Source organism: Salarias fasciatus, chromosome 5 (genome assembly GCF_902148845.1).
Source record: "Salarias fasciatus chromosome 5, fSalaFa1.1, whole genome shotgun sequence".
NCBI lineage: Eukaryota > Metazoa > Chordata > Actinopteri > Blenniiformes > Blenniidae > Salarias > Salarias fasciatus.
The window spans coordinates 27,889,307-27,903,487 of NC_043749.1; the positions used below are offsets into that span (position 1 = coordinate 27,889,307).

Genomic DNA, 14,181 nt, shown 5'->3' on the forward strand with positions numbered 1-14,181 from the left:
TATCTTCAAAAAAACAGCTGAAACCTAACAGAATATGTCCAAAACCAGAAACTAGTCTAAACACTGCTCATAAAAGAGTTCAGAAGTAACCTAAAACCTATCTAAAAATGTCCAAAAGTGCCCCAAAAGCAGGCTGATGCGTTTCTGTACCAGTTTAAGCTTAGTCTATAGTCCATTGAGCACCAGGCCACAATTTGTCTAAAACAAATGTTACTTAACGATTGAAAAAAATCATTTCAAGTGTCCAAAACACGTCTGAAACATTGATCTAAAAATGGTCAATAATTTGTCTAAAACTAATCCAAAACATGATAAAAAACAGGCCACAACTGGATCAAAACTAGACTAAACCCCAGTTCAATTCAAGTCATTATGTCTGCAGCTTGTCTAAAAGTACTGCTGCTTTCTGCTTTTCAGGCAAATAGTTTTTTAAAGAATAGTTTCAAAATGTGTCCGTCTTCAGAAGAACACGGTCGAAACACGTCAAAGGTTTTAAAAACCGACTTCTCTTGAAAGACGAAAGCACAAACACTTTGTTTAAAAGTCAGTTTAAGCTCGTCTAAAGTCTGTCCTCGTCCTCCCTGCTGCTGGACGGGACCACCTGGATGTGGACCACCTGGATGTGGACCACCCGGATGTGGACCACCCGGATGTGGACCACCTGGATGTGGACCACCCGGATGTGGACCACCCGGGTGGGTCAGCCTTCAGTCTGCTTCCTCCCTCAGGTGAAGCCGACTTCGCTCCTTCTCCTTCCATCTCTGCCAGATCCGTAATCTCTCCTCGTGCTGGTGCGCGGCGGCCTCGCCGTCGGAGCCAGGCACTGATCTCAGTTCAGTCAGCAGGTTTCTTTCATTCCCTCTTCAGAAAAACCTGCTTCCTCTTCTGAGATTACTTATCTCCTCATCCTTCAGTCTGTCCTGATTCTCTGGATTCTCCGTTTGCTTCTCACACACTCTCACACACACACAGACATGCTGCATGTGTTGGAGCACTTCTTTCTCTACTGGTTTCTTTTTTTTTTGGCTTGAATTTAGGCTCAATGAAAAACAGAAATATTCAAATTATTGACTGCAGCATGATACTGAGGGTCCAAATCCACATTCATGTGTACAGCTACATGTAACTATAACACACCGTCTCATCTCCGAGGTCTGTCTGTTGAATAATATTCCCATTAAGCAAAACGAGGAAAGCGAGGCGGAGAGGAGTTGTTCTAATTTCACCATTAAAATCTTCACACATGACTTAATGAAGAAAATGGAGTTCTGTTTGTAATAATAGAGATTATATAAAAGGATTCAGCTCACGGTGACTAATCTCATAAAGAGTGAAGCTCCCGTGACAAACAAACTGTAATGGATGATATCTGCTCTATTCTTCATCAGACTGTTATGCAACCAACGCAAAAACATTTTCATTAATGTCTTATTTCTAATGAAGCTTTGAATATCTACAGGGTCTTTTTTATCAACCTGACTGGAGCAGTATTAAAAAAGCAGCTGCACATTACTGAAACTGTATTATGACATGACCAAATTCAATCAAATGAACATTACTATTTACTTCACCATCATCTGCATACGTGGAGAACATTTCCTCCAGATACTGAGTGGAGCTACAATATGAAGACGGATGGATAAAATGAGCTGATGGAGTGAGTCTTCACGTAGATGAGACGGTGAGTTACTGTTGTTCTGTGCATCAACTGTTTTATTATTCCACTTTCACCTTCTACAGAGTGAAAATACTCTGTGCACTCCTTCACTCCAGCACCCTTCACTACTTTACATTGCACGTGCACACACACACACACACACACACACACACACACACACACACACACACCATAGAGTTGAATTATTTACATTACTTTCTGTCTGCATGAATATGAAAAAGGCAGATAAACACATTTTTGAAGCAATCAGAAGAATGAATGTTCTGCCCCCCAAATGCATGTATGTGCACGCACACGCAGTCGCGCACACTCACACACACACACACACACACACACACACACACACACACACACACACACACACACACACACACACACACACACACACACACACACACACGCGCAGTCTCGTATTTCTATCCTTGTGGGGACCTTCCATTGACTCCCATTCATGTCTAGCCCCTAACCCTGACCCTTACCCTAACCCTAACCCACACCACAACAAAGCCTAACCCTAAAGAAATGTTTTTGCACTTTTACTTTTTTCAGTAACAACAACATGGTCAAGAAAACACTGTTTCTCCTACTTAGGACCGGAAAAAGGTCCCCACAAGGCACGTCGTTCCACGTTTTGCTATCCTTGTGGGGACATTTGGCCCCAACAAGGATAGAAATACGACACACACACACACACACACAAACACACACACAGACACATGAATCTCCTCGGTCACGTGCTGACGCTCCACCCGGAGCTGCAGAGTTTTATGGAAATGCATATGAACCAATCATTTCCACTCCACTGCCGTCCGTCCTCGTGGCCGATATGAACCGCATCTGCTGCAGAGCCTCAGCTCCAGAGAAATATACTCACACTGTGAGGACGACGGGACATTTTCAACCGTTTTTTTTTTTTATCTGCGGGCGTCAGCTCGAACGCTCACACCGCGCAGACCGGCCACATCTTTCCTGTCCTGTTATCTGCTCTGTGTTTTCATCCAGGCTTAAACAAAAAGGGGAAAACAGAAGATTCATACAAGCTTCCATTCTGCCCACAGACTCCCTTATCTTCATGTTAGAAACATATTACTGCTGGATAAGTAATGAGCCACGGATAATGGCCTTTTCCCCACTTTGTCCACGCCTCCTCCTGGCTCCTACTACAGCACTTAAAGAGGGGATCATTTCTCTTGCTTCTTTGCTCTTTACTAAAAATAGAAATCAAGCAAAAACAAGGCATCGCTCCAGTGAATTACCTCATTAGAGACCTGATTTACGAGAATCCTGCACAAAGTGTGCTGAACTGCACACTCCAGCAGAGACATTAAACTTTCATTTTATTTTTCTGGCGATCACTTCAGAAAAATAGCATAACTGACATCAGGTGGGAACATTAGCATTAAAGAGAGTGTTTACACCTTTTTACACAGGGATGAACTGCGTGGAATGAATGGATGAAGTGCCAGCTCAAAATGAAATGTGATAACATGGAGTGGGAAAAAAAAAAAAAGAAAAACAACATTTGAGATAAGTGGAGCTCTGTAGGTTCAAACTAAGATTTAAAGAGGTACAACACAGAAAATAACATATATTAAAAACCATAAATAAAAGTGGTGGGTGGAGATCCAGCTGAGGAAATGTCTCTCAGCATTATAACAGCAGCGTCACTCCTACAGAAAAGGCTGAGCCACTTTCAAACGTGTCAAAATGTAATGTACTGTACATGTAATCAGAAACAACGTATATGTGACACTGTGCACTTTAAGAAAGCTTAAAATCCCCACGAGCCAATAAAATTCCTCAGTTTATCTGAAGACAAGAAAAAATCTGATGGTTCCTGAGAGGAATAGAGATGAGATTCAGCGTGTGTGTGTTGACAGGAAGGAGAAACTGAACGGTCTCCATCACAGCCTCACGGAGGACTCTGGAGACGGAGACAGAAGGAGGAGCAGCGTCTCCGTCCAGCTCACCTCTCCTCTAAACACTCCGAGGAGCTCCTGTCACTACGCCGAGTCAGCGGAACACCGGAAACCGCAGCCAAGGTCAAATGTCTGCGTGTATGTGTGTGTGTGTGTGTGTGTGTGTGTGTGTGTGTGCCTGCTGAGAGAGGACCTTTTAGCTGCTTTGCATTTAGGAGTAAGGGGTGAAACAAAATTCTTGTTTCTGCCTCTTTGCACTCTCATGCACACACATGAAAACCATAGACACACATGCACCACACACACTCGTGCACAGATGCACAGCTCACTGACACAAAAGACATTAACTCACATTTCTGCCACACATTAACGACTGTTTATCATATTATCATTGACCCAACATTGAACCACATTCTGCTGCATATTTATAGCTTTATACCACACACACACACACACACACACACACACACACACACACACACACACGGTCATGCATCACAGCTGGCCTACATCGACCTCATTATCCACATTAGCAATTCTTTATCTGTTAGCATTATGTTCTCCAATGTATAATTGATGGGTATTTATTAACGTGCACGTGTGTGTGTGTGTGTGTGTGTGTGTGTGTGTGTGTGTGTGTGTGTGTGTGTGTGTGTGGCTGCTTCTGTATCATTAACAGCGCCGCTGTGCGGCCGCTCTTTACTCCGTACGGTGAAGGTAAACTCAGAGCGCTGCGGCGGACGTAGTGAGGCGCGCCGGGCGTCCAGGTGAAGCCGGGACAGCCTCAACACAGAGAAATCCACTCAACGTCCTCAACTCACCCCGAGGAAGGATTCAGGAATAGAAACACAAAAAGCACAGATTCGGGTGAAGTACAGGCGGGGAGCCATGTGAGGAAGTTCCTGAAGTGCTAAACGACTTCGAACAGCGTGCCGCTAATGGTATGGGGTGAAATAATAGTAAAACCATATTATATAACACTGAAGCTCGATCACAGCTTAAGTTTTACTTAGTTTTTAAGACACTGCTTAGTTCTAATAAAGTTAAATGACTGATCGTCACAGTAATATTCTATATATAGTTTATTCTTGATTGGATTTTAAGTGAATATCAATTTTTTGTTTTTTGTTGACAGCAACTACTAAAAAAAGGTAATTTTGCCTTCATTAGTTAGTTTTTTTTTAATTGGTAACAGTCGAATCTCACTCTGTTATCCAGCCTTGATGGAGAAACGAATAAATCTGACACTTCCCCTTGGTTACAGATAATTATACACCAATAAAAACACAGTAATAATAATTATCTTCCACTTGCAGTCATGGATCTGCCTGAATCTTTTACACCGAGCCATTAATGCTAATGAGTATTCTTTTTTTTTTTTCTGTGTGGAGTAAATGGCATTGATGAATCCCCTCAGGGAAGCAGCGCTGGACCCCATTAGTCTCTGAACGGGAACCGTCACTTGGGATTTGCCAGTGAAGTCTGGAATACGGGCAGGAAATCATTGATTCTGCGGAGCGTGTCCTCACTTCACAGGCAGAGCAGAAAGGTCAACCAAAAGTCACCGAGAGAGGAATCCGGCCCCACCTGATGGTGCGGCCCTCCCGGAGGTCGTACAGGGAGAAGAAGATGTCGGTGTCCTCTCCGATGCTGTTGTAGGTGAAGCTCTTCAGGTTGACCAGCAGGTGGTGGGGGACGGGGACCCTGCACGGCTCGCCGTGTCGCTGCCGGCCGCCGTCGCCCTGAAAAACACCGCCGGCGCTCAGGGTGGGCGAGGTTCGCCGGAGAGGAGTCAGACTGCGGGTGAAGCTCGGGACTACCTGTGTGGTGCTCTGCTGGACGCTGTGCCTGCTGGACAGATGCTGCCGAGAAACAGAAAAACAGCAGCGTCAGAGCTGAGCCGGGAGCACGCCCGAGTCTAAAAACCTTTATTCCTGTAAAACACAATGAGGCACAGAGTGACAGGAACAGTGTGACGCTGTTTCTTTCTGTTTTCATTTCAATATTTTTTTTACTGCAAAGCATGAATCCATAGAAATTTAAAAACCATATTTTATTTCGATCTCTCATGTGTATTTGTAACATTTCCACCTCAAATCCTCCCCTAATCATCTTTTGATTCAATCATTTGTTTTCCTTCTCTTCCTCCCTCTCTGTTCTCTGCTGCCTCTCTCAGTCTCTTTATTCCCTCTCCTCATCCTCCGTCCAGCCTTCAGTCTTTCCTCTCTCGTCTTCTCCTCTCCGCTCATTTTCTGTCTGGGAGGACGGAGTGTGAAACGCCCCAGAGACTCATTACTCCGCCTGCTTTGTGAATCTCTGGAGTGTCCACGTGAGACGGGTGGCGGCGGGAGGAGAGGAGAGGAGAGGAGAGAAGAGAAGAAAAGACCTGTTTGACGAGTAGAAATAATGACCGTCAAACCACGAGCTGTCCACAAATATCCCAACCTGAGCCCAAAACGACTCCCCGCTTTGAAAACAAACACTGATTCGCTCGCCGTTCGCTTCTCTTGTATTTTCAAGCGGTGACCCATTAGAGAAGCTGGACTCAAACGGCAGAGGATCCACTGACACACATCAGAGTCCCATTTATGTTAACACACACTGAAATCTCTCATTTCTCCACACACTAGTTCAAAACTGACTCATACAGACGTACATATGAAGACTTGAGGGAATCAGCTGGGACCGACTCCAGCATCGTACATGTGGATGAAGCAGCTGTAGATGGATTTATGGAACATATGAAGTGTTTCCATAAATCATTTCTTATATCCTGAATGTGGAGTCCGTCTGTGGTAAATTCAACAGACTGGAAGCGATGGGTGACCACCAGCGCTCGTCTTGATCAGAGTCTGATGTCAAAGTCGGCCGCTCCGCCGCCAGAGTTGGAAGGGAGCAGAAACCCCGAGGGTCAGAAGAGCAGAACTCAGGCAGCGCTGCAGTCTAATGGTAGAGCTGCAGACATGGAGGCGTCCAGAGGACTCCAGAAACTGGATTCTCTGGTCTGATAAAACCAAGATGAACCTTTTGGGCCTCATGAAAAAAAGTCACATCAAGAAGAAACTCGAAGAAACAGGAGACTAACGTTCATGAAGCAGCTCCATCGACCACAGAACTGCCCACTGAGCCACAGTCTCCATGAACTCAGAGTAAATCCGCGTGTCGTCCTCATAACAGGTTTATCTCGCTTGTTCTTCACACCTGGCAGCTAAAGAAAAGTCTGCAATTTTCTTCAGTTTATCTTTGTTTTCATACATTTTGCAGGATTCTGAGTCTAAACAGGATTAAATGAGACTGAAGATGTTTTTTATTATGAGTCTGCAGATGTTATTTAACCTAAACCTGCAGCTCTCTGTTATTTCCATCCCGGCGCTGGCTCCAGATCGGCCTCCGGGCAGCAGAACAGAGGAGGATCACCAGGACTCGGCTATTTAAAGCCGGACTGATGTAAGAATCACAACATCTGAGTTATCACCAAGAAACCGACGGCGGGCCGCTCTCCGGTCGCAGCAGCTCTCCCCCACATTAATTAGCTCCAGTTTGAGCAAAAGTGGAATATATAGCAAAGCAAGGTGAACACATGGTTTATCCAACCACGGTAACAGTGTTAAATATCTTTTTATATCACTGTTTCACTTGAAATGTATTTGGAAGTCTCCTATATTACAAATACACTCAATCCTCTGCAATCTTTCTGTTACAAAAGGTGAATAAATAAAAAAAAAATGAGCAAAAATATCCCTGATATTTGTCCCTGTTGGAAATAGTTGGTCAATTGTGGCATTTAGATTTTATTTTCCAAACCTTCTGGCTCAGAATATGGAAATATTGAAAACCCCAGTAAATGAGAAACGTCCAGCTTTAATAGTTCAGTTTTCTCCTGATCTGAGTAAAATAATTATCTAAATGAAAATGCATCTTCAGCAGCCAATAGAGATGCTTCAGTGTGTAAGCCCTGCTCCCTCCACTGTGAAGCATACACAGCTTTTCAGGGTTTTCATCCTCATATTTCCTGCTCAAACCGTCTGAAATGTTTAATCTGATTGGCTGCAGATAGCGTCAATCAAACGTGAAACGTGTCTGGACTGAAGTATGAAACTGTAATCGCCGAGACAGTGTCTCACTGTCTTTAAAACCCTGAAGCCTCTCTTCATTGTGGCGCTCCGTCTCGAGGCATCCGCCTCATCATAAAGTGTCACAGAAATAAAAGCGGCGGCGGGTGTCCGCGTGTCAGCGCTCCTCTGAACAGGTGTTGCTTGAGGTAAGAACTTATTAAATCTGACTTGTTGTCAGAAAACTGAAAAATCAGAGGAGAAAAGAGGAGCAGCAGGAGAGAGGGAGTGAAAACAAAGCAACAGGAGGCTGATTTACAGCAGCAGAGACCACAAACCCTCCCTCAGTCGTCACTTTCCAGCCCTGATTTATTTGTGGAGCGACAGGAAGTCTGCCAGCAGCGGGGAGGATATTAGCTTGAGCTTAAAGTTGTGAGGAGAAATGTAATAACGCTGCTGATCTTTTGCTTTCAGCCTGTGGTTGTTTCACCTGCTGCTGGATTTTAAAGCTCAGAGTCAGCCTGAAGTGTGAGGTGAAAAGAAAAACATAAAAACAACACAAAAGGGTAAGGAGAACTACCGAGTTACAAAAATACCCAGAAACAAAGGAATAAAGCACAAAAACAAACAGGCAGCGTGACAAGAACAAGACAAAAAGAACAAAATCACTTCTATGAATTTTTTTAAAGGTATAAAACAGTCAAAGTGACAAATGTACCAAATAACAGAGAGATGCAATACGACCAAAACAAAGGACAGACAGGCGCAAGGCACAAATATAACCACGGACATCTGAAATAATAACTCAAGACTGAGGGGAATAATTAGCTGCACGACACACACAAAACACAAAACACAGCCACAAATAGAGAGAACACGTTACACAGTCACAACAAAAACACCATGGAAACGAAAGATTTCACAAAATGTTCACCAAGAACGAGAAGAAAAAGAGAAATGAAGACAGACAGTCACAGATAGAGGAAACCAGACCAGAAAATACAGAAAATTACCAAAGTATTTACTACAAGAGAAACATACTGACAGCGGGGAGATGCTAAATGACCACAAGATTGAAACAAGTACACAAGCATGAAGCGGCAACAATGCCACACAAAACAGCTCAAAAAATCACTACAATACTCAAACATAACAAAAATCTAAAAGACAGGTTTAAAAAATCCTTAATGAGAGGCACTAATAGTGACAGAACAATCCAGCACAGAGCAACCATGAAGAGCAAAAACAGAAAGGAATGATAAGAGAGAGGTGGAGATAAAGAATGTAACAAGGCACAAGGAAACCAGGAAAAAATGCAAAATCTCCCCAAAAAACAAACAAAACAGCCAAAAACATGTAAGAAAAACAGAAAAGCAACAGGAATTCCGAGATAAGCACTGAGAAGAAGCAGATCTGTGTGCACAGAAAAGAGATGAAATACAAACAAACACAAAACCACACTGGAGAGATCAAAATGACGAGAAAACCAATTAAAAAGGATCAAAAACAAGAATAAGGTTATGAAGATGAGTGAATGCAGACACCACAACCGATGAACCAAATGACCCTAAAAAGGCCCAAAAATCACCATGTAAACATGGAAAATACCCAGAAAATTATCAAAGAAGAACCCAGAAAAGAATGAGAGAAACAAACACAAACCTGGAATCACATTCAGGACTGATTCACCTTGAATTTACACTGTTTTCCCCGGAAGCTAAACAGCTTTTTCCATGTCAAGTCTGATCTATCTCTCTGCCTGGATTTTATGTTCACAGGTAAAAATACAATGCAGGTAGGATTTACTTTGACTTTTCTGTGTTTGTGTCACACTGAAAGTTAAATCAGAGTCACAACAAGTCGATGTCTCCTGCAGCAGATTAAGATCTTACCATCTTATAGAGATCTGACACGCTTATCTGGTCTTCATCTACCATCTCAAACTCCTTTCTTGGCACCAGGTCCAGACCCAGGTGTCTGAGGAGGGGGGAGGAGGGGGGGGGGGGGGGGGGGGGGGGGGGGGGGGGGGGGGGCAGGAGGGAGATGGAAAAAGACCAGCGTCAGTTTCTTTCATTTGACCTTCAAAATAATCATTACTGATGTGGACACAGGTGCACAAGCCAAGAATACACACGCACGCACACACGCACGCACGCACACACACACACACACACACACACACACACACACACACAAAATGTTGTAACCATGTAAACAGGTTTGCGCCCTTATGAAGGAGGCAAGACTTGAACACACACAGATTGCGGTGCATGCTTTTGCGTTGACTTCTTTTCTTTCTCTCTCTCACGCACACACACGTGCACACACACAGAGTGCACTGAAGTCGTTTTGGAGGCGCCCTCTGGGGATCCTGCTCCCGGGGATTACTTTGTGCCGGCTGTGGATGAGCACTGCCTTCACCTGCAGCCCGCTGACCTTCCTCTTAAAGCCAGGCGGCAGAATGTTCTTAGAAAGCGGCTCAAACGTTTTCCTGAACTGGGAAAGAAGAACTGAACGGATATTTGCATATAAGACATACATGAGCTTAAATTTAGAGAAAAAAACTGTAATTAAAATTCAGCTCTGTGATGATAGATCTCAATCCATGGTTCAAACTGAAGGTTAAGCCTTTAAGCTTCCAGATCAATCAGGTAGTAGTTTTCACTGTTTTCTCTGAGTCTGAAATCATTACTTCTCTTTGTGGGGTTTGCATGTTTCCCCCTGGGCCCTGTGGGCTTTGTTCTGGTCCAGATATCAGCGGCTTCACTTGAGTAATGTGGGTTTGTTGAGATGTCAGGGTCATGAGGATCTGAGCGTGTGAGAAAGCTTCATGCAGACCTCCCTCCGCTCTCGGACCCCCCACAGGGCCTCGGGGGACGCAGCGCAGCTTTAATGTAACCTTTAAGCATGAATTAGCTTGCAGGCTGCAGAGCGCAGCTGCTGTTGGACTGCCGCTCCTGATGTGACACGTTTACTCATCAGATGAGGCAGAATTAACACGGATCTGCTAAACCAGCAAGTCGATTGATTCTTCACATGATTCCCTTCCATCTGGAAAAATCTTTGTTTCACATGTATGTATTACATACATTGCTAACAGCAGGCTAAAAAGTATCAATGAACTCTAATAAATACTATTTGTATTTCGATTTCGTATCTCCGTCTGCTGTCAGTCCATCTGCGGAGCGTCTTATCACCTGTGGAAGAGTCCGAGGTCGAACGCCTCTCATTCCCACAGTATTCATAACTCAGCCTGACTTCTCTCTGTCTCATCTGCTTTCCACCAGCTTATGGGAGCGTGCAGCGAGCAGATGAACCTCCTCGGCTGCTGCAGTCTGGACTCGTCCACCTGCCTCCTGTTGGACCTGCGGGGGTTTGTGGGAACACGCCGATCTGCTGTCTTCAACACTTATTTAGAGGGCAGAGCAGCTCGTTTGTGTTGTTCAGCTGAATTACAGACTGGAAATTGGTGGAAAAATCTTCACTTCAGCATTTATCAGGAAAGGGACCATATCTTGCATCTTTTTACATTTCAACTCAACATATACGTCTGTCTCAGGACTGTGGTGGCAATTTTTAACTGTATTTTATGTCCAAACTGCACACAGCTCGGTCTGTTGATTTTTCATGTTTATTTAGGCTAAAACACAATTAATAAATAAGAAATTGTGTGTGTGTGTGTGTGTGTGTGTGTGTGTGTGTGTGTGTGTGTGTGTGTGTGTGTGTCCTCACTCGTTGCCCCAGTCCAGCCTCACGGTGATGTGTCTCTTCACGTCTCGGCTCTGGTCCTGCGTCAGGTGACCCGACAGCAGCTGCCTTCTGAGATCGATCAGCTCCATCATCACGTGACGAACTTTGTAGAACAGATCGACCTTATGTTTCTGAGAGAGAGAGAGAGAGAGAGAGAGAGAGAGAGAGAGAGAGAGAGAGAGAGAGAGAGAGAGAGAGAGAGAGAGAGAGAGAGAGAGAGAGAGAGGCCTGTCAGCATCAGGATTCATACTGAGGCCCTGGTGCTGGAGCTGAGTAAGCTGTCCTCCTGGCTCTGTGTTTTATCTGTGCCGTTTTATTGAAGGCGCTCAGACTGGAGTGCAGAAGGTGAGCGAGTCCACTCTTTGTATTTGCACCTGAGCCTCACGGCCATAATCAGATCTCTATCGAAAGGGGGGAATGATAACAGAGAGATTGAGATGAACGCAGTCATGTCTTCATTTAAAGCACAAACGCTCAGTCTCTGATGTCTGCACTGATCCACAGGTGTGATGAAGAGGAAAACCAGACGTTAAGCAGAACGCTGTCAGGAACAGCGTGTGCTGATCTGTGCTAACTTAACAAACAATAATAATAATAATAATAAAAAAAAATTACATCTTTGAACCACAAAAGCATAAGTAGCCTAAAGTTGAAACTTTGGGCCCATGAGCTGCAGTAAGTCTCCTCCGATTCTGGCTACTGAGAAATCTGAATAGAAAAAAGCATTTCTGGATGAGATCACACTCAAAATAGTCCGAAAAGTCAAGTCAGAAACACTTAAGGCAGAATTGCGACAGCTGGAAGAGCGAAGACGTCTAAAGTGGCTAATATGCATCTCAAAAAGCACGAATATTCTACATGACTGACACGCGGAAAACCCCAAAAATCTCTAAAGGCGCACAGCTAAAAACAATTCAAACTATACCAGTTAGACAGAATCTGAAAAAATGTGACTGTCTTAGTCAATTAATCACACTGTTCAATCACCAGGAGATTGATTGATGCCTAATGAACCTGAAAGAAGCATCATATTTAACACACACACACACAGATGTGACACAGCAACACAGGAACAGAGCAGTCGGAGCAGATTTGTCCCTGCAGCATGTTCTTTTATTAGAGCTCTGGTTTCCCCTGCAGGCCTTCAGCAGCAGGCGCTGGGTTCAACCTCCACTCAGTTCTTGGCAGGATAGGAAGACTGGCAGAAAGTGCTCTGCACAGAGGGGCAGGTGCTTTGGACACACACACACACACACACACACACACACACACACACGGTTACTTCCTTCCGTTGAGCATGTAAATCTGTTGAATGTACTCGATGCACTCAGCCGAAGAGTACATTTCATGTAGCTACAGAGTATGCATGACATGGGATTACATTAGTAGACTGCACACACACACACACACACACATACACACACACACACACACACACACACACACACACACACACACACACACACACACACACACACGAGAGGTTTTAGATATGCGTGAATAATTTCCTGGTTATAAACAACATGAGAGGTCAGGAAATCCATATACAGATTAAAAAAGCTTTCGGTTCTGTCCGCGGCTCCCCGGCTCTCTCTCTCTCTCTCTCTCCCTCTCCCTCTCTCTCTCTCTCTCTCTTGCTGTTTTTCGTTTTTCGGGGTATCTCCAGCTCACACAGGACCCCGGTTCTCTGGAAGCCTCGTGTGAGGGCGGCTGCTGTGGAGGCGGAGCTGTTCTTGTGCGGGAAGGCGGCTGTTCTCAGCAGCTATTGACTGGAAAGGAGCCTGGGAGGCTTTTCCGCCGCTCTCCCACTGCATGCTGGTCCACGCTTAAACCCCGAGCAGGACTGACGGAGCTGAGATTAGATGGGAGAGGAGATTTCATCCCGCCGGAGTTCAACACTACTTAATCTCAAACACATTTCTGCGGGCTCAGCAGTTTGAGGTCGATAGCACACAGGTTTTATCCGAACATGGACGTCATCCTTCTCCTGATACCTCGGACTACCTCTGCTCTTCTGCCTGTTCAAAAACCGTCTGAGCAGACAGAATATCTGAAAGAGGGAACAATCTGATGCGGGAGCTGTCCGTGCTGTTATTACGGGAGTTCGTGAATCTCAACTGCTCTCAGGGGGAAAATGTTTGGGCTCATTTTGGATCCAGTCGCTTAATAATTAGCTTTCATAGTTGAAGGTGAAGTGCTTCCTGAATAATTCATACGCCATCACCCAAAGACTAATACCAGAGAAGACGAGCTCGCACAGATGAGGTTGCGTAACCGAAGCACAATCACACACGACGTGTGTGTCTGGCTTAAAACAAAGAGCTTCAAATATTTGATGAAATTAAAAGAAACTTCCATGAAGACGGAAGCGCCTTGTGGAAACATGTTGAAGGTGGACAAAAGCAGCACACTTCAGAGTTTAATGTTCCCCAGTTATGTCAGTTCAGAGACACTCGTATGGTTGATGGGGACGGGGTAGACGGGGAGACGGAGATTCAAGTCCCAGTATGACTGATCGTCCCTATGCGTCGCATCGACAGGATTCCCAGCCGACGTCTTCTTGTATTTTACTGGCTGTGACCCCTCCTGGGGTCAGCTTGGCGACCTTCGAGTGACGTCCTGAAGACAGACAGACGGGAGGGAACCACAGGAGGAACCCGTCCTCGTAAACGCTGCCGGGACAGGAGCGCAGAGCGGCGGCTTCCGCAGAGTGAATATTAAATAAACGTCTGTGCTGAGCGTGTGAGAGGATATTTAAACACGGTGTAACTTTAAAAGATGG

At 44.8% G+C, this 14,181-nt stretch overlaps 1 protein-coding gene across 2 annotated transcripts in view; it reads right to left on the bottom strand.

The window, feature by feature from the left end:
* LOC115388346 (dedicator of cytokinesis protein 3-like) overlaps positions 1–14,181 on the bottom strand; it is a 111,650-nt gene that overhangs the window by 27,658 nt on the left and 69,811 nt on the right. For both annotated transcript variants that reach the window (XM_030091440.1, XM_030091441.1), the window contains exons 6-9: positions 11,382–11,530; positions 9,542–9,626; positions 5,418–5,459; positions 5,185–5,339 (exon numbers count right to left, since the gene is read on the bottom strand). In XM_030091440.1, coding sequence (XP_029947300.1) covers positions 5,185–5,339; positions 5,418–5,459; positions 9,542–9,626; positions 11,382–11,530 — 431 coding nt within the window. The remainder of the gene's footprint in view (positions 1–5,184; positions 5,340–5,417; positions 5,460–9,541; positions 9,627–11,381; positions 11,531–14,181) is intronic.